Here is a 23,124-nt window from a genome sequence, read left to right as displayed (position 1 = left end):
GGGGTTGGATATTTATCGCTGATCTTGGCCACGAATAGGGAATCGCACTCATGTCGCAGGGCTTTTGAGGCGCATTTCACTCGCCACTCAGCTACCCCATGCACGTGTATGTATACACACACACACAGACTGCGTGTGCAGCACTCACACGCGGTATTTGCACACGGGTGAGTACATACGTCTGCCTTCAAGGGCTGCGCATTACTCAGTGAGCGGGTTTTAATTGGGCCGAGTAAGCCATTTATCATGCTGCAAGCAAATTACCTGGTGGTTTTGTGTGCTCAGCAAACAAAAGCGTGGGCTGGCCTGGGCTGGCGGACGGGATAGTCCATCTGACCCTTGTTACGATCCGTCTGAGAAGCGCATTTCAGCGGTGAGACAATCGGCGCGTATTGACACCGGACGAGAGCCGCAGCCGTCGCTATCGCAAGTGGCCACGGTGACCAAAGTCCACTGGGGCATGAAGCTGGCAACGTTCGTTATACGATTTGAATGAACGAGAGCACGTACAAAAACAACAACAACAAACAAACAAAAGCGTCGTGCCGCTCGCTGTTACGATGCCAGAAATAGAGAAAACAAATAAAACGGCTCGAGAAAAGGCTTGGCAAACGAGGAGCACAGTTTCCCTTTGTCGGCGAGCAACGGTGCGCCGAATGAGCTTATGAAAATGTTATCACAAGGACCAGACCATTTATAATGCATTTATACTCGTATTGTACCGGGATTCGCTCTCTTGCTGACAGTCGCTGTAGTCAGTGCTGTGGAGTTGTTTTTTTCTTGTTCTGCTGTAATGCATAGCGAGGGTGTTCATTCCCATAAGGTGCAGGGATGGGGGTGGGGGGGCTCTTATAATATTGAAGAGAGGACCCAACACTGTTGTTCATTTATTTATGCTTGCACGTCTCCGCGCAAGTAGTTCATGTAGTTGGCGGACAGTCTGCGGTCGGTGCCATTCACGCCCGCGTCCTCGTGCAGGTATCCGCTGGAATGTGTTTTAATTATTGAATGCGCGTAATGCATTTTAGATGCATTTAAATGCATTTTTCAGAGGCTGGAAGTTTGACGTAGGCTGCAAAGAGCGGAGGCGGATGGAAACGCGTGCGCGCGCGCGCGCGCGTCATAGTGTGCCCGCACGAATAGAAATGCTCTTAATCGAAATCAATTATAAATCGCAATGCATAATTGAATTTAATCATGGAAAACATACGAAGTGGCCAGCATTTTGTCGCACTTATTGACCCGTCTGCGAAAGGCTTGCCGCCTTGCAAGAATATTTCGGCGAGTCAAAAAAATTACTACTTTGTAAAAGCTTCTGCTCGTAAAATGCGACACGGTGTTTTGCTCGGCCGAGTGCACCTTGCGTGAAAACAAACAAACAAATCAATTGCGCCTTCTTGGTTCTTTCGGTAAAGTCACGTAGAAGGGAAATAATAAAAATAAAAACATAATAAAATAATTCTCACGACGTTTCGGCCACAACGCAAGCAGCCGTTTTCAGGTGAAGAACAGGTCTGTCGGGAAGACAGCGTCTGAATGAAACACCCTATTCAGACGCTGTCTTCCCGACAGACCTGTTCTTCACCTGAGGACGGCTGCTTGCGTTGTGGCCGAACAGTCGTGAGAATAATTTTATTATTTTATTATTATTTCCCTTCTACGTGACTTTACCGAAAGAACCAAGAAGATGAATCCCTGCAGTCACGAAAGCTTTAAATCGAAAAATAAATTGCGGTTCATTCGACAAGATGATCGAGTGAACGGGTACCGTTAAATCTTCCTGGGCTTGCATGTTTTCTCGAAAGCAAAGGTCGGCAGCGATGCTCCTCCGAGCCACTGACCTTTAGCCTGGGCTCCCGGGATCTCGGCTGTTCTACAAACGTGAGCGTTCTTTTCGGCAAAGGCGAGTTAAGGGCTGAGAAAACAAAAAGTATGTATATATACCCCGACAACAAGCGGACGCTGTGGGCATACGTGTGTTTTCACTCTCAGCATTGATTGTCAACAGTGTTGGCGTAAATCGGTAGTTCTGTATGGACATTCATGATGAACACGTACGTTTGGCATGGATTTATATCTTTGAGCTGTGGTGGGAGCCTTAATGCAAGTGTATGCCTTTTTCGAACCTGACTATCTCACGTTGACAAATGTTTCACCGACCAGTAAGAAGTTGTAAAAAAAAAGAAAGTGCATATAAAGCGTCTCGCGTGTTTACAAATCGCCTCGTGTATCGCAGCATACGAGCCTGCGTTTGTGACGGCACAAGGTAAACATCGATAACATTTGTACTCGCACGTTCATATTGCGGCGGACAGCTGTGCCACCGCTTGCTCTGGATGACACGTGGTGTCTTTTGAGGGGTTAGCTCCAGGGCACCCGGTGATCACCGATTACCTCGAAACAATAGGCTGCTCACAAAAGAGACTGAAGGTAATAATCGTCTCAACCTCGACACTCCCGGGGAGGTTCGTTCTATCGCCCAACATCAAAGTAACGTTACCAACAAATAACAGTCATTGTACGCGCGCGGGAGCGAATAGAAGCAAACAAAAAAAATTGCACCCTTAATTTTCGATTTAAAGCTTTCGTGACTGCAGGGATTCATCTTCTTGGTTCTTTCGGTAAAGTCACGTAGAAGGGAAGTAATAAAATAATAAAAATAAAACATAATAAAATAATTACAAAATTATCATGTTTTATTTTTATTATTTTATTACTTCCCTTCTACGCGACTTTACCGAAAGAACCAAGAAGACGCACCCTTAATTTTAAGCGTTTCCGTAGTTTTTTTTTGCTGTTAGTGTGAAAAGCGCCAAAAAACGCGGACTTACAATGGGAGCGCAGGGAAGCTGGAGCATTGTAATTAACGTGCCGTGCGCCGACATGAGATGATTGCAGCTCACTCTCGTGATGATCTTGGCTGTGATGGTGCCGCTGCTGCTGCTGCTGCTGCCGCGGGCCGGACCCATGGTGCTGAGACATGTAGCTGGGCATGGTGAGGAAGAGAGCCTGCGACAGCGTAATTAACTGCAGGAGGCGACTCGCAGACCGAAGCCCCCCCGGGAAAAACGCCGAGAAGGGGAATTGTATCTGCATGGTGGTGATGGCGAGTACGCGGGTGCGTCTCAAGTAGGGCGCCGTAAATTCCCTTTGTCGCAAGCACGAGGTCAGAGCGCCGTCATCGTAGCCTCAACGACTCCGGCTCCGAGGTGAGATTGACGGAATAAATTTGAGCTGCAATTAAAACGGTTACGCGTATGCATTCAGCACAGCCCCGTGCCTATGAAATCCATTTCCAATTACATGTCCAAAGCAATGGCAGAGTTCACTCATAAGATCCCACCACAGCGACGCTGTCATCCGGATGATGCACGGCGGTCATCATGTCCAGTTTCATTGTCTTCTCCGAAATGTGTCCAAGCAAAACGACAATAGCTGTATTCTTCAGAGCAGTAACACTTTTCGACGATATGATGCCCCCCCACCCCACCCCCCCCCAAATAAAAAAAATCCACGATGGAGACGGTAGATATTTCTTCACAATTGTATGCTCCTTCCACGATGTTACGGCACGCGAAGTAAAACAACAACAGACTTTTTGAAAGGCAGAACGGTGCTCAAAGACGCCGCGGTATTTCTGCACTCTTACTTGTCAACGCCAAGTTGATCCCTTCCACTTTACAGGCACGAAGCAGCCACCGCAGCGCCGCTCGCCGCGTACGACACTCACAACTTCTCTCGCCTCATTCTCTTCGTCCTTTCCTTCATTTACCCTTCCGTTGTTGGGGTGGGGGGTGAGGAGCGAGTGGGGGGCCACTTCGACAACGCGAATTTTTTTTGGGTCACCGCAGCGATCAGACGAAGAAAAGTGGGAAACTGCAAATGGTGAGAGGGTTGAGAGAGAGAGAGAAAAAAAATCCTCATCTCTTCAAACAGCCAATGGGTTGCAGCCTGCAGTGGAGCGTTCCACTGTTCGCGTTCCGAGGGGAGGCTCGGGCTAAAGGGGAAGCCGAGCCATGCAGCGGGGAACGGAGCGAGCGAGAGAGAGAGCGAAGCAACCTGCCTGCGAGAAATGCGCGCCGAGCGAGTCCAGATTGTTGCAATTTACTCAGAGACACAACAACGGCTTGTCAATGCTGTCATACCTCTTGCGGGCGCGAGCACGAATGCTCGTGTGAATACGACATTTCTGTAGCCGTGCATTCGTGTAAAAGCATTGCTCTGAAATTGATGTGGGAGGCAGAGGTTATCGTTTTAGTTTTTAAGGCAAAAATATTTCTATAAATATTAAGCTCAATTTTAGTTTGAGTGCACATTAATTTTGTATACTCAACTTCATATTTAAGTTATAATTGTCTGGCCCGAAGGTTTATTCACTTCTCAATTGTTAAGCAACATCTGTCCCGCCATATGAACAGAGTATTTAAGCAAAGCAGTCATAGCTTTGAAACAACACAAATTGATTTAATTGCTCGATATCTGTACCTAATTAACCTCGGCTAACTGACCTGTGCTAAAAAGATTTCCACTGCAGTTTCAATTAAGGCATTTGTAAAGTTATTTTCATCCGATTGACTTTTGAGAAGAGTACGTAGACCCCTGCACAGGAGAGATGCAATGATGGCCGATTGATTCGACTGCTGACGGAATGGCAGCCGAAGGAGGCAACGCGCCAGAGAGAATGTCTATCGTGGAGATGGAGTGGTGACATTGGTTCGTGTGCAGGTGCTAGATGGATTGTTGCATCACGAGATGATGACGACCACTTCGGAATGCCTTCATCTAGCAGTGGATAGATAATCGATAACGACAATGCTGGCTTTTACGTTAAAATGATCAATTTCAAGGTGAAAACACGTTTTCAAGGTTTTATATTGGCGGATTTACAAATAATAAAAAAAAATCACAGTTTTTTATTGCCACTTTAGTCCTTTATTTATTATTCTTTGTTTTTGTTTGACTGTTTTGCTATCGCGTAAATCTACGTCCGCGAAAGCCGGGCGCTGATGTGCAAAAAAATCATTATTGACGACCGCGCATTGCCACGAGATGACACGGGGACAATAAAGCCTCTTTAGACACCGCCGGTCGCACCCTTCCTCTCTCAAGTCTCAAGTAGATTGGAGCTGATGGAATTTCTTTTTTGAATACAGGAAGCGGGATGATGCACCACACCTCGCAAACGGCTGGTGCACCTCCAAACCGTTGCGCTCGTCACGTCAAGTGGAGCTGGGGAAAGCCTTTGCACCCGAGTGGGATTTGGAAAGGGCACTGCCGCTTCAAAGATTCTATCCCGCTTGTCACTTGTTCAAGTGCCCTCTCGCGTTCGCTAGCGCAATCCGGGCTGGCTATCCCACCTTGCTTCCACGTTTGCCTTTAAGCCAGTGTTTAGCTTGTGTGTTTCAGCCTATTTGTAGAACACCCAATGATGTTGATTGGATTTTAAATTAATTCAACCGTTCAAGGAACTTGCAAAAGAGCAGTGCTGCCTTCTGCGGAGAACTTCTTTTAAAAGTTTGGCAATCTGCGCCTTACACGTCAAAAATATATAGAGTAATTGAGTTCAGGTGCCATGGGCAAGAGAAGTTTGTCTTTGTGATGCCTTTGAACAAGTGCAGAAATTGACACCTATTACAATTGGCTCATCTGTTTATGTCACTGATGTTGTCTTTTTATTTGTTGTGTTTTTTATTCTTCGTCCTGCTTACTTTAGGCGCATGGCAGGCTGGTTTAATTTACTATGCGTTTGCCTTTGGGGAGCACCTTTAGGCAGCAGCAAAAAAAGACACACACAGCCAACTGGCTAATCTGTTCGGTCGGAGATGCTATCCATTGTGGGCTATTTGTCCACCGTCCATGACAAGTGCCAAGCTGGTCTAAGTTTCCCGGACATTTATCTTGTTTATTGCAAATTACGAAGGCCTCTCTCCTGTACCTGACCTTCCCTGGTGCCGTGGGCTCTCACGTAAAGTAACCGCAAGCTGTTGAATAGTTTTTTTTCCCTCAACCTAATCTGCCAAAGGTATAGTAAATAAAAAATCATAGAGCCGAAAATGAAGAGGGCCTTTGGGCTTTGTGTGGAAGTGCATCGTGGCCCACACGGAGGGAGAGAACTGTAAAAGCAATTGATTAGACCACCACTGGCTTTGTAGTTTTTATCCAACCCCCTCTCGGCTTTCATCTATTCCTCTAGTTGTCAGGAAATCGTTAAGAGATTCCACCGATTTTTTTTCCAGAATGAAGTGGTGTGAAACTACAGTAGGGTAAGGCACACATTCAGACCATATTTAAAAATACTTGTATGAAAAAATTGTTGGAATCGTGTTGGTAGAACCTACATTCATTTTTTCTTTTTTTAACTTGAGCAGAATTTGATGTTGTGCCGGTAACTTTCATAAACAGCGTTAACATCCATCTCGCCACCATGGGTTGGGTGATTTTTTTTTTGCTACCTTTGTGTCGTCCTTGATAAAAATCCCCTCAGAAAATCAAAGGGCTTTAAAATATTTACACGATATCGAACGCTGATAAATTAATATTGCAGGCCTTCTGGGGACCTTTTGTACAAAAAAAAGAATCTAAGCTGTCATTTGTGCTGTATCTATAATAGAATGAAAGGATTTGAAGAGATAAAAACCACAATCCACCAAAGGGAAGCAAGAATCATTTGAGTGTGGACGGAGCTGTTCCGGGTGGCAGGGTGGCTGTCCCTCTTAAGAGTAAGTCCACAGCAGCTCACGGGGTCTTTTCCCTGCTGATGGTTCCATCAGCGCAGTGTGCTCGTCAAAAACAGACCAATCAATTTCTCTGCTGAGCCGGAGCGAATGTCACCCACCCTGCCATCTCATCCCATCCTGTTCCAGCATAACCCCGCCCCGTGCCTTGAATGATTTAATTTTCGGTTGAAGGGCCACGGGGGTTGAAGCAAACCTTTTTTTTTTGGGGGGTGGGGAGGTGGGGATAGCGGGTGTGGGGTGGAGGCCGCCTCTTCTCTCTCTCATCGTTTCTCTAATTATATCATCGCAAGGTGGCTTCGAGCGTTCAACATTTTTCGCTCGCGATGGAATGTGCGCCGCCGTTCGCAGGAGATGTCGGTCGCTCGTTCTATTTTGTGTGTGTGTATCTCCTCTCGCCGAAGCTGAAGCGATATCGCTCCTTACAAGGTGATCGTCCTGGGGAATAGGCGCGGCGCGGAGCTGCGGCGGGGGGGGGGTATTAAACTGTCGTTCAAGTCTGCAAGTGTGTGCAAGATAAAGCAGGCGGTCAGAAAAATTACGAGCGCTTGACACGGCCGATCAATTTTTTGATATGCAGTTTGTAAGTTGAGCGATCTTTTTTCATTACCCGCGTCTATTACAGCGCCGCGCGGCGGGTTTAAAGGGAGGGAGGAGGGGAGGGGAAAACGCATCATGTTGTGTGTGTGTGGCTTGTTTCCATGTTAACATTTTGATGGATGATTAGAGAGCCGTTCCTGCACTTGTTCATTTCTTTGCACCCCTCCCACCCACCCACCCCCTCCCCCCTTCAGTGATCCGCTCGCAGGCGTTTCGCTGGTTTATATTTGACACGACAAGGCCGCCTTGCACTCTTCCTGTGCACCTCCGCGTAGGGGATGTTTACGGCACAGCCGTTAAGCTGCTGAGATGGCGGCGTTAATTAGATGCCTCCCTTTTACCCACAAAAAAATCGTAGGTTTTGGAAAGAAAAAAAAATTCACGCCCTGACGCCGTTTAATGAATCGGAGTCGCTGGACCATTTCGGTTAACGGAGCATGGTAAAATAAAGACGTAAATAACTCCGTAATTCCAGGGGACCCACCTTTTCTATCAATCAAGCGCACACCCTCGATACGTCTCGGCAGGCGCGTGCCCACGTGGCCCGAGACGACCGATTCGCTCAGCTTGCGACTCAACATTCATCTCGAAGGGCGGCACCGTCGCATACGCGTCATGAAGGGCTTTTGCAAACACACACGCGACCAATGTGCTCGAGTGTCGAACACAAAATGATTTTGCAGTTTGATAGACAGCTTTGTTCCGAAGCTCATAATTGAACATCTCAGGTCACGGTGGAGGGATATTCTCCCTTCCCCCAACCATCCACGCTGTTGACCTCCTGCCCCCCGTTCAAGTCTAGGCTCAGGACCTTTCTGTTTTTTTTTACCTTTGCCTCTGACTGACTGCCTCTATCTCTCTATAAAATTGCTATACCCAATGTTTCTGCTCAGCGTCTGGCGAAGCAGTTGCATGAATGTGCTCCATAAATCCGAATTGTATTGTTCAGTGGAGGGATTTATCTGAGGGATGGCACATAATGGTGGCGTTTTCATCGGCTCAGACATTTCATAATTCCGCTTTATTGTAACACAATAGGATTCCTACGGTGCTGTGGGGATGTTGGTGATTGGTGTAGTGTTACGGGGCTACCCTAGGCCCTCCTGTCTGATAAGTCCCTTTGTGCTGCGGATTAATTACCGTCATCACAGTCGTCGTCCTGGGAATTCCCTGTCGAAGTGCCCTAATTTAATGACTGTGGCTAAAAGGGCAGGATAGGGTACATGGCACGTGGTGGGCACCCTTTCTTCCCCCCACTATTTGGCAGACCGGGAGGCTAGCCCATCGTGCCACGGATCCCGCACTCGACTTGAGCTCCAGAGGTTGCCTGGCTCGGTCCCCCCAGCACTGCGGTTGATACAACGGCACATGTTTCTTCGTAATTCCGCGCCCTCCACCACCTCTGCTCACCCGAGCAGTGTAAATGGTTACGCCGCAGTTAGAATCAGTCGATCGGCGATGTCTCTTGTGGTGGTGGAGTAAAGTGTGAGTACTTACAACCCCCCGCCCCCCAACTATTTTCTGCACCGAACCTCACAAAATTAATATTCAGGGCCCACCTTGGCTCCTCCCACCCTCAACCAGTATATATATACAAGGACTGTTTTCTTGGAATTTCTCTTAATTGATACAGCTATCGTGCTGTGACTGTTCCACCTGAAGACGGAAGCTTGTGTTGCCTCCGAAACGTCGTGATTTTTATTTTATTTTACTTTTATTAATTTACATTTTTTATCTACGTAACTTTACCGAAAACAACCTAAGAATATTTCCTGAGACATCTGGCCAGCGTTGAAGAGAAGGCCACGTTACCGTGAGGGGGGTGGCCGAACCCAGCACACCGCTGCCAGCGGTTACATGAGCACGTTAATTGTGGGGATTTACCATTACCTTTTTTTCTAAGAGAGGACTACCAATGCAGATAGTATTCATCGCAGAAGGTACCCACCCGTGAGGGCCCCCTGGGTGTTCACACACAAAAAAAACCCGTAATGAAATGCGTGGGTTCATTGACAACCGTTGTAATTCTCACTCGCAAACCCGTTGTATTGAAGGTGTGAAAATACGACGATAATTGGGAAATGCGCGGTTTGAGAGTGAGTGCACCCCCGAAGCATGGAATCGGGGTCATGTTGACAGGCGTGTCAAGAGAGGTGACTTGTGTTGTACAGTAACATGTAAAGTCGCAGCCGTGCAATTCCTTTCAAACACCACTGAACTGTTAACTATTTAGCTATTTTTATTTTACAAACACAGCTCGTTTTCAGAAGCCACTAGGCCACAATTGATAGCCCTACGAAATGGCTTATCACGTGTAAATTTATAGCAGCCAAATACTCTAAACACGCGTTTATGAATGTGGAGGGGAAACCCGAAGGACCTGGAGAAAAATCAATGCGACCACGGGGAGAAAGAGACACAAAGACATCAGGGTTGGGATCGAACCCACGACCTTCTGTATACGAGGCGAGGAAATTAACATCCCCCAGCCACCGTGGCCAAATGGCCTCTGCGAGAGGGAAATTGGCCTTCTCTACCACGCTGACCAGATTTTGAAAGAGGTGGGATTACCCACACTTTAGTCCACTACACGTGAACTGCCGATTGCTAAACAGTACAGATGTGGAATTGGTAATTTAGCGCAGTTAAGTTGATCTAAATACACAATGTTTTTTTTACACATAATTATCATTATTTACATGAGATTAAAAATGTTTATATGAATGCAACCTTTCTGGAAAGCTGATAATTTAACGCAATGTTTTGAACCAAACCCAAATTATTTCTTGAATAAAAATATAAACAGCTGCGTTTCCAGTGGCGCACAAACACAAAACAAGTCAAACAACTTTAACCATCGACGCTGCCTTACAACCGCAAAGAAAAGAACAGATTGTGTAGCATTATCTGCTCTGAACAAAGGGCATAGCCTGAAACCTCAGCCTCTTATACATTGTTCCGTCGTGGCGATACGTGGTGAGTTGATTTCATACACTCTTTGTTTACAACTATATGCGAAGAAAATACATTTGATGAAATCGCCAACTTTGGATAAATGCCAGTTATTACTTATGCGTGTCTGAAGATAGCTTTGCAAGTAAAACATAACACACGTGGCTAACATTTTGTGAGTGGTTGTTTTTGTGGCGCATTGGTGAGTGTATATCCTGCTATGAATGTGGAAACCCGAGTGAGATACCCGGCCATGACGAACGTCAGTGGCGTCATGCCCTCGCCAACCAACACTGACCAGTGCGGTGAAGTATGGTCCAACAACCTCCATGATTAGCATGGCTTGGAGGAGAACTTCATTCAGCAGTAGATTAACACAAAGGGCCGCATGTAATTATTGTATACCTCATTTAAAGCTTTCGTGACTGCAGGGATTCATAGTCTTGGTTCTTTCGGTAAAGTCACGTAGAAGGGAAGCAATAAAATTATACAAATATAAACAATACAATTCTCACGACGTTTCGACTGCAACACAAGCAATCATCATCAGGTGTGAAAAACTCACGGCAAGAAAAATTGAAAAAAGTTGCGTTTTTTTCTTATCGTCAGCACCACGGACAGCGATTTTGGCAGTTGGTCAGATGGACGAGTTCACGCCTGTAGATGATTGCTTGTGTTGCAGTCGAAACGTCGTGAGAATTTAATTGTTTTGTATTTTTATGATTTTATTGTTTCCCTTCTACGTGACTTTACCGAAAGAACCAAGACTATTGTATACCTATTTAATTGCCCATTCTATTTTTGGAGTTGTTCCCACATCGGCAGCCCAAATCGCATTAGGAAGCCCGTCTCTCATGCACGAGCACCTACGATTCACACGGATGGCTACATACTGCGCGAAATAAGTTCAACATACGAACATCGTTCAACTTTTCATCAGTGAACCGCGGCTATTTTTAACGGTCACCCAATCCGGGTGGTGCAGTTTGCTGGAGAAACGCGGCGAGCAATCACGAGGCCTTCACCACACTGAGGGTCAAACAAGTACCACTGATGATCATAAACACAAATACCTTTGATGGTCATAAATACCTCTGATGGTCATTAACACAAGTACCTGTGATGGTCATTAACACAAGTACCTCTGATGATCATTAACACAAATACCTCTGATGATCATAAACACAAATACCTCTGATGATCATTAACACAAATACCTCTGATGATCATTAACACAAGTACCTCTGATGATCATTAACACAAATACCTCTGATGATCATTAACACAAGTACCTCTGATGATCATTAACACAAGTACCTCTGATGATCATAAACACAAATACCTTTGATGGTCATAAATACCTCTGATGATCATTAACACAAATACCTGTAATGGTCATTAACACAAATACCTCTGATGGTCATTAACACAAGTACCTCTGATGGTCATTAACACAAATACCTCTGATGGTCATTAACACAAGTACCTCTGATGGTCATTAACACAAGTACCTGTGATGGTCATTAACACAAGTACCTGTGATGATCATTAACACAAGTACCTGTGATGATCATTAACACAAATACCTCTGATGATCATTAACACAAGTACCTGTGATGATCATTAACACAAGTACCTGTGATGATCATTAACACAAATACCTCTGATGATCATTAACACAAGCACCTCTGATGATCATTAACACAAGTACCTGTGATGATCATTAACACAAATACCTCTGATGATCATTAACACAAGTACCTGTGATGGTCATTAACACAAATACCTCTGATGATCATTAACACAAGCACCTCTGATGATCATTAACACAAGTACCTGTGATGGTCATTAACACAAGTACCTGTGATGATCATTAACACAAATACCTCTGATGATCATTAACACAAGCACCTCTGATGATCATTAACACAAATACCTGTGATGGTCATTAACACAAATACCTGTGATGGTCATTAACACAAATACCTCTGATGATCATTAACACAAATACCTGTGATGGTCATTAACACAAATACCTGTGATGGTCATTAACACAAATACCTCTGATGATCATTAACACAAATACCTGTGATGGTCATTAACACAAATACCTCTGATGATCATTAACACAAATACCTCTGATGGTCATTAACACAAATACCTCTGATGGTCATAAATACCTCTGATGATCATTAACACAAATACCTTTGATGGTCATAAATACCTCTGATGATCATGAACACAAATACCTCTGATGGTCATTAACACAAATACCTCTGATGGTCATAAATACCTCTGTAGATCATTAACACAAATACCTCTGATGATCATTAACACAAATACCTCTGATGGTCATAAATACCTCTGATGATCATGAACACAAATACCTCTGATGGTCATTAACACAAATACCTCTGATGGTCATAAATACCTCTGTAGATCATTAACACAAGTACCTCTGATGATCATTAACACAAATACCTCTGATGGTCATAAATACCTCTGAAGATCATTAACACAAGTACCTTTGATGGTCATAAATACCACTTATTTTAATCAAAACAAGTACCACTTTGTGAATGCGGACTTTTACCATTGGCTCAGGCCCATAAACAGCCTGTGGGGATCTGGCGGGAGGTGAAGGAAGCATCGGAGAGGTGGGGTGGCGTCAGTGGCTTCGGCCATGGCGACATCTTAATCTTGATGAATATTAAATAAGATAGCAGTCAACCTGCTGTGTTTGTTTCGCACCTGATGACGGTTGCTTGCGTTGCGATCGAAACGTCGTGATCTATTATTTTTTCTACCTACGTGACTTTACCGAAAGAACCAAAGAGTAAGGTTAGATCAACAAGCAACGGACAACATTCCATGCTCTCTTGAGTTAGGGTATCATTTTTGGTAGAGAAGTGAGAACGCGCCGGAGAGGGAGTCATTTGGAGAAACTTTTGGCGACGATGCCAAGAAGGCGCCGTCCACATTGATGCTCGCGACGACTTTCGAACGCAAGGAGACTGCGTTTATTTAGCCTCTGCTGACCACTACCTGGCGATTGCCATTTATACAAACACCCGCTCATCCTGCGGCGTGAATTACACAGTAGCTCGCGTGCATTGTAACACAGTTACTTCGTGAAATATTGCGTTATAATGTACCACCCGTTCATCTTCGGGCGTAAACTACATCGTTAGCTCGCGTGCATTGTAACACAGTTATTTCTTAAAATATGATGTTATCATGTTGGTCCACATGATTTGTGTTTTTTTGGGGAATTTGGAATTTTGACTTCATGAAACCAAATTGTATAATTTACAGTTTCCATAGTAACTACTTGTAAATTTTAGATGTGCTCCACATACTTAAAAACAAAATCGCCAATTTTCCCAACTTCCTGACGTAAAATATTAATGCATATTTTGCACAGCAGTGGTGCTCCCGGGGAGATTTACTGGAGCGGTATACAATTGTGAGTGCCGTTTCAAAGATTTTTAAAGCAAAATGCTAAAATGAGCCGTGCCAGCCGAACGTCCAACCTCATTTAAAGTGCCCGGAAACTATTTACAAAAATTTGAATCTGTTATGTGGATTGTTGCTCTGGATGACTTCCTAGATAAAATCATAATTAAGTATGTTCTTTCATGTTCTTTTCTCAAATCGCTTTTCATAGCCTCATATAGATATATAAAATCATTGCTCCAGTTATTGATTGCTGTTACAGAATATAAATTAAGATTAGCCAATCACCGAGCAGTTTAAACGGGTAGCAGTTCACGTGATACAGCAATCCATTGAGGGATCGTAAATTACAGGAGCAGGCAGAAACTAACTGTGTGCGATTCGTTTTTGAAGGGATATTATTATTTCAGCAAAAATGTAGAAATAATATGAAAGTGAATCTTCACTTAAGGCTTTCGTGACTGCAGGAATTCATATTATTTGGGTCTTTCGGTAAAATCAGGTAGATAAATTCAAAGAAAATAAAAAAAAACTACGACTTCAGGAAGATCGAAACGTCGTAGTTTTTTTGTTTGTTATTTTCTTGGAACCTATCTACGTGACTTTACCGAAAGACCCAAAGAATATGAAAGTGATATTTTTGCCAATATGGCTCCTCTATCACCACCACCACCACCACCTTTGGCAGTGCAAAATAAAATCCATGCTTAAAAAATGGAATAAAGTGAGAAGACCACAGCTTAATTTTACAAATTATGACGGAAAATAAAAAAAATAAACCTCCAGAATTAACGATGTAGGAAAAAAATGTGGTTAAAGAAGAAAAAAAAATAATCGTGTATGCATTTCCCTAAATTGCAGTGTAATTTCTGCAGGAAAAATTAAACCCGCCAGTCTAAATTTTGATGGCAGGTCAAGAACATTCGGAAAACCCATTAACGGTGATTTTTTTTACCTTTGCTATTAATCATTGATATGATAATGAATTGCATGTACATAGAGGGCTAACAATCTCCTTCTATATGGAGTCAGATACCATTGCCTAACATTAAATCATATTTCCATAAATGCCTACCTTCGTACCATTTAATGTTTTTTTTCTCTCTCTAGAAGATGCCTCTGGCCCTCACCTCCCCTTGCCAACATTGGGCTTGTACTAGCTGCTTAATTTGAGGACAAGTTTATTCATTAAGGTGCAGCCCTGCAATATCTTGCTCATGTCACTGCCGGGAGAAGAAGGGCCTCCATTCTAGGGAGCTCGAGGGAGTCATTTTAGAGGGCATCTTGGCCTAATCTTGTACGATGGGTAGACGTCTTAGAAGCGCTGGGAGTACCCACACTGAACCCCACCACGCGTGACTGGCAGATCGACTGATTGTGGTGTACCGATTTCTACTGCTGGGGGTGACGGAAGTGGGAGGTGTTTTTTAGAAACTTGCCCATTATTTAAATTTTCGTTACCGGGAGATTGAACCAGCAACCTCTGGATTTGTTAGCACACTTGAAGGTCTAGGGTGCTAACTATTGCACAACGGTAGCATCCAAAATATGTGTTCATATTCAACGCACTAATCATATTACCCTATTGCAGGTGTAACGATTCACTCCCCTGGCAGTTTGATGAATTGTCATGATCAATGTCCAACATTCATCCGAATAACAGATTCTTGCTGGTACCATTTCCCGGGAATGCAGTGATCGGTAGTAGCTGCAAGGGTCACGTGAACCCTTTGCGTGAACAATGTAAAAAAAATAATTCACAAGGTCTCCCCCAAGCCGTGTCAGTCACTGAGGTTGTTTGATCACAATTGACCACATTGGTCAGAACAGGTTGGTGTAGCGGCAGAACCTAAGACTGATTATCCTTGGCTGGGAAATCAATGTTCATCGTGCAAAGCGCTAACCACTAAAAATAAAATCTTCAAAAAAAATGTATTTTTTAGCTCTTGTTCAGAAGCGACCTGGTCACAAAGGATAGCTCAACAAACTGGCTTACCACGTACAACATTTATAGCAGGCAAATAATCGAAACGTATGTTTGTAAAGTGCGGAGGGAAAATCTGGAGGACCAGGAGAAAAATCCACACGACCACGGGGAGAACATGCAAACTCCAAAATATACAGCAGGCGTCAGGGTTGGGATCCAACCCACGATCCCCGCATACAAGGCAAGGGAGATAACATCTTGCCACCGTGACACTCCACCATTCCTTGTTCCGTACGTGCACGAATATAAAAAAAACATTGATTCTTACACATGCAATTCGATGCATGTATCGTGAGCTTCAAAATAGACATGAATCAATACGTCGTTACACCATACAATTTACGTTGTTTGACGTTGAACCCATCTTCCTGCTACGCTTCTTTCTCTTTGTACCTTCTGCGAGCACCGTTGAACAAAGTGTTTCTGTCCTTCCACTGGAAGATTCATTTTCCGACAACAGTAGTGCATCATCGCTTCCCTCTGGGTGCGATTCCCCTGCACTCTATCGCTCCGGCAACTTCTACACAGCTCCCGCCACTCGATCACACTCCCTTCGCCGCCACCAACCCCCCTGACCCCTCCCCTTCCCCCCTCACCTTTTAGAAAAAAATAAATATATTTTTATTTTTGTTTTGTTTCTTTCTACTAACACACTTGCGCACAAGTGAACAGTTTTGGTAAGTGAAGGAGAGGCAAGGACGCACAGGCCCGAGACTCGAAAGGGGTTAATGACCGGTAATGAGACATAAAGAGCGTCGTCCGTCAAAAGTGACAGCCTTTCGATTTTGGAGGTGATCCGGAGTGTGGGTGTGTGTATGCAGCTGTGGGCTAGGGATGCGCTCGCCGTTGTCCACCTGCTAATGACGATGAACACGGCGGGGCGGTGTTGTGACGACGGCATTCTCCAAAAACTGAGGACGTGTTTAAAACATGGCTTTGATTCACTCCCTCGCTGTTGATGGGCGGTTGTTATAATTGAAATCCTGGAACGCATTACGGCCTCTCTCCGCACAGCTGTTGTGGAGCATATGCTGAACTTTTGTTCGTAAATATGTTGCCGTGTGTTGAAGTGTTTGAATTTTCTTTTTTTTTACATTCGATGTGATGTATTTTTAGCTGGTCAAACGGTGATGGCTGCTTTTATGGATAATTACCCTTGTGGGTTCTTTTTGGAGTGCTAATTATGGCAGTTAGCAATTATACACAATCTGTCCTTGTAGAAAACCATAAACACCTGAATGTGTTCCAATTAAAACATTTAAAGGGCAATGGGCATGCATTAGAATGCAGAAAATGCACAATGAACTAATGTTAGTCTCCCACAATTCCAGCATAGCTGGTAATTACCAAGGTCCGTGTGGCAACATCTTTTGTCAGTATAATTAATATTTTGTTTCTGCCTTCTCACGATAACTATGGGTACCAAGGCCCTTGGATGCTCATCTTGCCGTTTCTGTCAGCGCTTTGAATAAAAAAAAAGGCCACATTGGTTACATTTGACTTTGGTCTTTCTCAAAAGTAAAAAAAAAAGAAAATCCAATATCGCAGTCGGGGAGAACAACGCTGACTCGGCAGTGTTTTGTTACCTTGTGGGCAGATTTAGGAATTTGTCAGCAATAGGTGGCAAAGTTTGCAGTTAATTTATATTCATATGTATGTGAAAGTTTTTTTTCGTAAGTAATATATTTGAGTAGGTTGTCAAAACAGGGGAACAGCTTTGCTGAAAAAAGTGATTGTTTCCATAAACAGGTTTAAATATCTCGTAAAATATGATGTCATTTTTGAAAGATGTTACAGCATTCATGACTTCTTTGTCGAATGTATTACTACGATGATTAGACAAGACGTAAATCAACCATAAAACAAATACATATTTACATACACAAACTATCGTAGATGCCAAGTGCAAGTTTTATGCAAGAAACTTTCATGCTCGTAAAGACCAATGATTCTATTGTGCAAGCATAAATAATGTGATAATAATTCACAGCCCTTTGTCAATCCGCTGCGAGATGAAGCCTTTCCATGCTGTGTGGGCTTATGGAGATCGTTTGACTATACTTCGCCACGCTGGTCAATGTGTGTCGGCGAAGTTGGGTGGGCCCGGGACCGATTTCAGATATCACTCGTCACCGACTTCAGCCCGTGGCCAAGAATCGATCTCAGATTGCTGGCTTCATATCGCAGTGCGATTTAATATGAAAACAACTGGGAAAAATTCCACACTGTAAATGCATCTTAACATTCAAAACAAAAGTGGCGCCTTGCTCAAATAAGCATGGGGGCAGTGCCCATCTCCTGATTAAACCCCGAGCCAGTGGTGAAAATTCCACGTTCCCATGGCAGGGGGTGAGTATTTCCACGACACAACTGCGAACGGATTTCCAGACAAAGTGACACTCGTTTTATTGGCCGCGTAGGACTATTGTGGCGAGTCAACACTCGACTCGTATTTGAGCCTCCCACTCTGGATTGCAGGCCGCGCTGTCTACCGCAGCATCAGCCCAGGCAGCGTTATGTCTTCACAGCATAATATATATTTTAAAAAACGATTAAGTATTAAAGTCATTTGTGAAAGTGTGTTGATTTAAATAAGTAATTGGTGGTGGCTTTTGTGCTGACGCTAAGTTGCTCAGTAAATAGAGTGAGGGCTGGGAAGAAAGATGTATTGAGGTAAGAAACGAGAGGATATGAACGGTTCCCTGAAGACGTACAGCCGGGAAACTGTTGTAGTAGCAACATAAGAAATAAAACGGTGGCGTTCTTGATTAATTGTGCAAGAATACAGTACAAGGGATCAGTTAGCACCTCGAGGTGACTTACGTAACACGGACATTTTTACGGAGGGCTGGATGGATATGCCTAGGAGCGAAGTTTTCATGTTAAAGAACAAATGTAAAAAAAAATCTGTATAAATTGCACTAAAATATGACTGCAAATGCCAGTGTGCAGCAAATGAAAAATGTACAATGACTGTAGCAGAGAAACAGTTGCCATGGCAATTCCCACGAGGCTTCATTATCGCTCTTTCACAGGACCGAAAAAAACAAGAATTTTCAGTACCTTGGGATCATATAATTACAAAAAATTTAATAGAAAGCAAAAGGTTTAATTTTATTCAGAAATGAGAATTGACGTCGAAAAATATGAATATCCAGAATACGTTGTTCCAGTAAAAAAAAAAAAACATTTTGAATCTAAATGTAAGTGTTATGTATTTCACCTTCAAAAAGTTACCAATTTACTGTCGAATTTTTTAATTTTTTCACATATTTACCCGTAATTATTACCTACATTTTCGACCCAAATAAAACATTTTTTGGTGTGGTGGCATACACACCCAGTAGTATAGTGACTTCGAAGTGGGGTTGATGGATCGTGCAGAGATGGAGCTTGTGGATGATCACCTGACTCTGTATTATAATGAGGAAAACAGTCTACCCACCTAGGTTTGTAAAAATGCATCGCTTCGTTTGAGAGCGGCCTACAATTCCCTCCTGCGAGCAGGAAAATAGTGCCAACCATCCCAAAAAGCAAGACCCTCCTAAATCTCAGAAGGAGAGTTTTGGGCCAAAGCCGACGATGACTAACGACGCCGACGATGTCTATGACGACGATGACGACGACGACGACGATGATGACAACGACGACTACGATGATGATGATGATCATACGTTTGACGTTGAAATCATATGCGGTGCAATTCCACCGTCGAGTGCTGTGGGCATGCCGCGACGCGATGGCAATGACGTCTGTTTATTCAAAGAGGCGCGATTTGCGAGTGATGTGTGTTCGTGCCCACCGACTCGATGCTTTTGTATTCTCATTTATCCCTCTGCCGCTCGTCCGCCAGCTGTCAAGAGCTTCATAAATATGCTATAATGGTCGTCGATGGAAAGCACGAATGCAACACCACTCGAGAGGGCCCGGTTACACATGTAGAGCATTACACGCAGCGTCTGTGAGCCTTGGTGCAGATGTTTAAAAAAAATAATTAATCGTGGCTAACTGTTAAGGGTGGGGGGGGGCTGAGTGGGGATATGGGTGGGGGCGCAGGGGGGGGGGGGTGCTCTGAAAGGCAGCTCAGAGCTATTAAATAAAATTAACGCTGACCAAGTGGTGATCCGCTACAAGTTGGTGATGCATTTTATTTTAATTAACTTGGCTAAGCGTGCCATCGCCATGGAAACTAATCACTGGGCAATGTGCGAGCTGTCAACCTGGGAAAGCCACGACATCAGTTCCGTTTAGCGTACAATTCATATTTAACAGGTCGGGTGAAAAGAAAAGTGACCACATTATGCAATTAAATATATAAGAGCAAAGTAATTGAAAAGCACACGGTATAAAAATTATTCCTTCCCTTATTACATACAGGCGTTTAAAGCCCATTGAGCAATGTGTGATTAGTCCCTGTGTGTCCGACGCTGAACGTTAGCCTGTAACAATTACATCTGCCATGAATTCGATGAATGTTCACGATTCAGCGTCACGATTTAATGCAAATTTTTTTTTATAGATTCTAACCCAGCAGCAATTGCATAAGAGGCCTGACTGCCGATGGGCCTCAGAATGTCGGAGCCGGTCCAGAGTTTGCTTGCAGAAACAATTGCTGTTGGATGACATTGGTCTGTAAAGCCCAACAGGCCGATGGACTTCCAAACTGTTTTGTTTATTATTATTATTCTTTATAGCTGGAGACGGAACTGAGTTTGGCTCATACTGTTTGGTTTTTCCGGTAAAGTCACGTAGGTAAAAAATTAAAAACGTCGTGATTTTTTATTTTTTTCTACGTGACTTGACCGAAAAATCATTGCAGTCACGAAAACTGAAAATCTAGAATGAGTTTGGCTCATATCAAAATTTTCGTCAAATTATTACTGTCCCGTTTGTATGGTTCCTCGTTTGTTTGTGTTTTTTCTCTCGCGCGCACAGCTTCATGCCATTAGCTTAAATGTTACAGAAAACCATTTGCATAAAGCGTAAATGATCCTCACGCACACATGTGCAGCTAGATGCATGTATCATGAGCAAAACAATTCAAGGGACGTTTGATTCAGTTTACCGGTTAATTTCAGAGTAATTGCTGCTAAGAAGTGGTCTTGTCATGCTGGTACACATATGTTATTATGATATATTGACACGTGGGAAATGCAGCCTTTATACTTTTAACACTAATAAAAAAACAACAACACATTCATCAATACCTTAGCAGAAGAAAAATGTATAAACTAGCTGACGTTTTGGGCAATGGCCCGACTTCAGAGCACATCGACATTTAAAATTGAAGGTCTTACTGCAAGACGCGATATCATAGTGGTTTGCGCACTGCGCCGCAATTATTGCATCTTGGGTTCAATTACTGGTCATGCAAAGCCATTCGGCTCTTGATAAACCAGTCTGGTCAGCCCCCGCACCTCCCCCCCCAGATCAACCTAGACTAAAATGAGTACTCGGTACGGTATGTCAGCATCAGCAATGGGGAGACAATGATGGACAGGCGTGCTGGGTACATTGCCTCCTTGTGCAGTCTGGTGTTTGCTAATAGGTTATTGTCCTCACGGTAAATGGGCTTTTTGTCCTTGTGTGCGTTAGTGTGTGTACACTTGTGCGAGTTTGTGTGTCGTGGTTAGCACACGACGCTACGAACCCTGCGATCCGAGGTCGATTTCCCGCTGTTTGTCAACATCTGGGCCCGGGCTTCCTGAGGTCCACTCAGCCTTAAATAAGTGCCTGGTGCAGTTGATAAACATGAGCACTAAAGGAGACAAAGGCGGCCGGTCGTCATCCCAGCCACACCACTCACTTCCAATATCGGCCTTCATAGGTGCTGGCTAACAGCACTTGCCCCAACAGTCTGTAGGCTACATGGGGGATCTTTGTACGTGTGTATGTGTGTGTGTGTGTAAATGAGTATATACAAGTGTGTATGTGTCTATAAGCATGAGCATATGAACAGAGATTGAGTGTGCACATCATGGAGGTGATAACCTAGTTTCGATTCACGTACGTACGTGTGTGTGTGTGTGTGCAGTTTATGTAATGAAGCAGTATAGCGGTTCGCGCGCTGCGCTTATTCACCCAACAACCCGCTAAAGACCACCAACAGAAGTGACGATTATCCGAACCGGTCCTGGGCCTCCCCTAGGTAGACTCAGCCTCAAATGAGTACCTGGTGTGGTGTTAAACGTAGCCACGAGGGAGACAAAGGCGGCCGGGCGTGGTGCTGGATACGCACTCCCCCACGGCCTTCATAGGTTCTCGCTAACAGCACTTGCCCCAACAGTCTGCTCAGGCTATACGGGGGGGAATCTTTGCCTTTGTGATGCGTAAATCACTCACGGTCATTGCAGAAGGCGCCCGTGTAGGAGGTCATGGTGCAGTCACAGGTGAACTCCTCCCACTGTTGGACGCACAGGCCCTGGTTGGAGCATGAGTCATCCTGGCAGACGGTGCTGGGCCCTGCAGAAGGTGGGCACGGTGCGACGAACGGCAAACATTCTCATGTTATCACCGATTCGACACCAAACTCTTTATATCACGATAGCAATATTTTTTTCTCTCTCTCTCCATTAAAAATTTTTTTGAACAAGTCGTACCACAGCATCGGTGCATTCGCAGCAATCTCCAACATGAGTGTGTCGTGTGGGAGGAAAATGCTTTTTTTTATCTATACGCGTAATTTATCCTGAATAAACTGGCAAAGGGAGGAAAAGGGTGGTTGTACCGCGTAGAATGTTGATGAGGAGGTTCAAATGCCGGGCCGTTTGCCTTCACGCTACAGCGGTTTGAGTGCAGTGTCGATCGTATGTATTGCTGCTGTTGTTGTTGTTGTCATAGTCGTGTCCCATCCCTGTTTTCTCAGAAGCCACGGTGAGACATCTTGTACCCCAGATTGCAATGCAATCCTCACAGGCGCGAGAGCTGCGATGGGCTGTGCCCTTGCGTCGACCATGTCCCCTGCCACCTGTGCACGTGTGGATTGTCTCGGATTCTTTTCAGCCAGAAGGATGGATTCATTGCTCCAAACAAAAGGGCCGTGAAGATACTCTTTTTTTAAGCGTACAGGAAGGGGCATGAACGCTCTTGCGGTGTAAATCCTTCAGTGGCAATTTTTCGAGAGAATGGAATTTTTAAGTCTCGAGCTGAGCTTGAAAAAGTTTAGGTATTTTGTCAGCAAATGTTTGTTTTCCAGGGTACACAGACACGAGCTGTGTGGGGGGGGGGGTCCCACTTGGGCATTACGTTGTAGTTTTGCCGATTCTATATTTTATTAACTTTTCCTACCCGACTGAGAGACAAGCAAGTTATCAAAAATGTGTCTCACAATATGTCAAAAGAAGTCAAAGTTTCCCAAAGCTGAAATGAGGCACAGGCAGGAGGTGCACACGTGAC

General features: G+C 44.2%; 1 protein-coding gene across 10 annotated transcripts in view; it reads right to left on the bottom strand.

Moving 5' to 3' along the window:
* Positions 1-23,124, bottom strand: part of LOC144937111 (neurexin-1-like) — a 392,794-nt gene that overhangs the window by 67,145 nt on the left and 302,525 nt on the right. For all 10 annotated transcript variants that reach the window (XM_078864391.1, XM_078864394.1, XM_078864395.1 and 7 more), the window contains one exon: positions 22,072-22,191. In XM_078864391.1, coding sequence (XP_078720517.1) covers positions 22,072-22,191 — 120 coding nt within the window. The remainder of the gene's footprint in view (positions 1-22,071; positions 22,192-23,124) is intronic.

Source organism: Lampetra fluviatilis, chromosome 18, assembly GCF_964198595.1.
Source record: "Lampetra fluviatilis chromosome 18, kcLamFluv1.1, whole genome shotgun sequence".
Taxonomy (NCBI): Eukaryota; Metazoa; Chordata; class Hyperoartia; order Petromyzontiformes; family Petromyzontidae; genus Lampetra; species Lampetra fluviatilis.
This window is presented reverse-complemented; position numbering and strand designations above follow the sequence as displayed.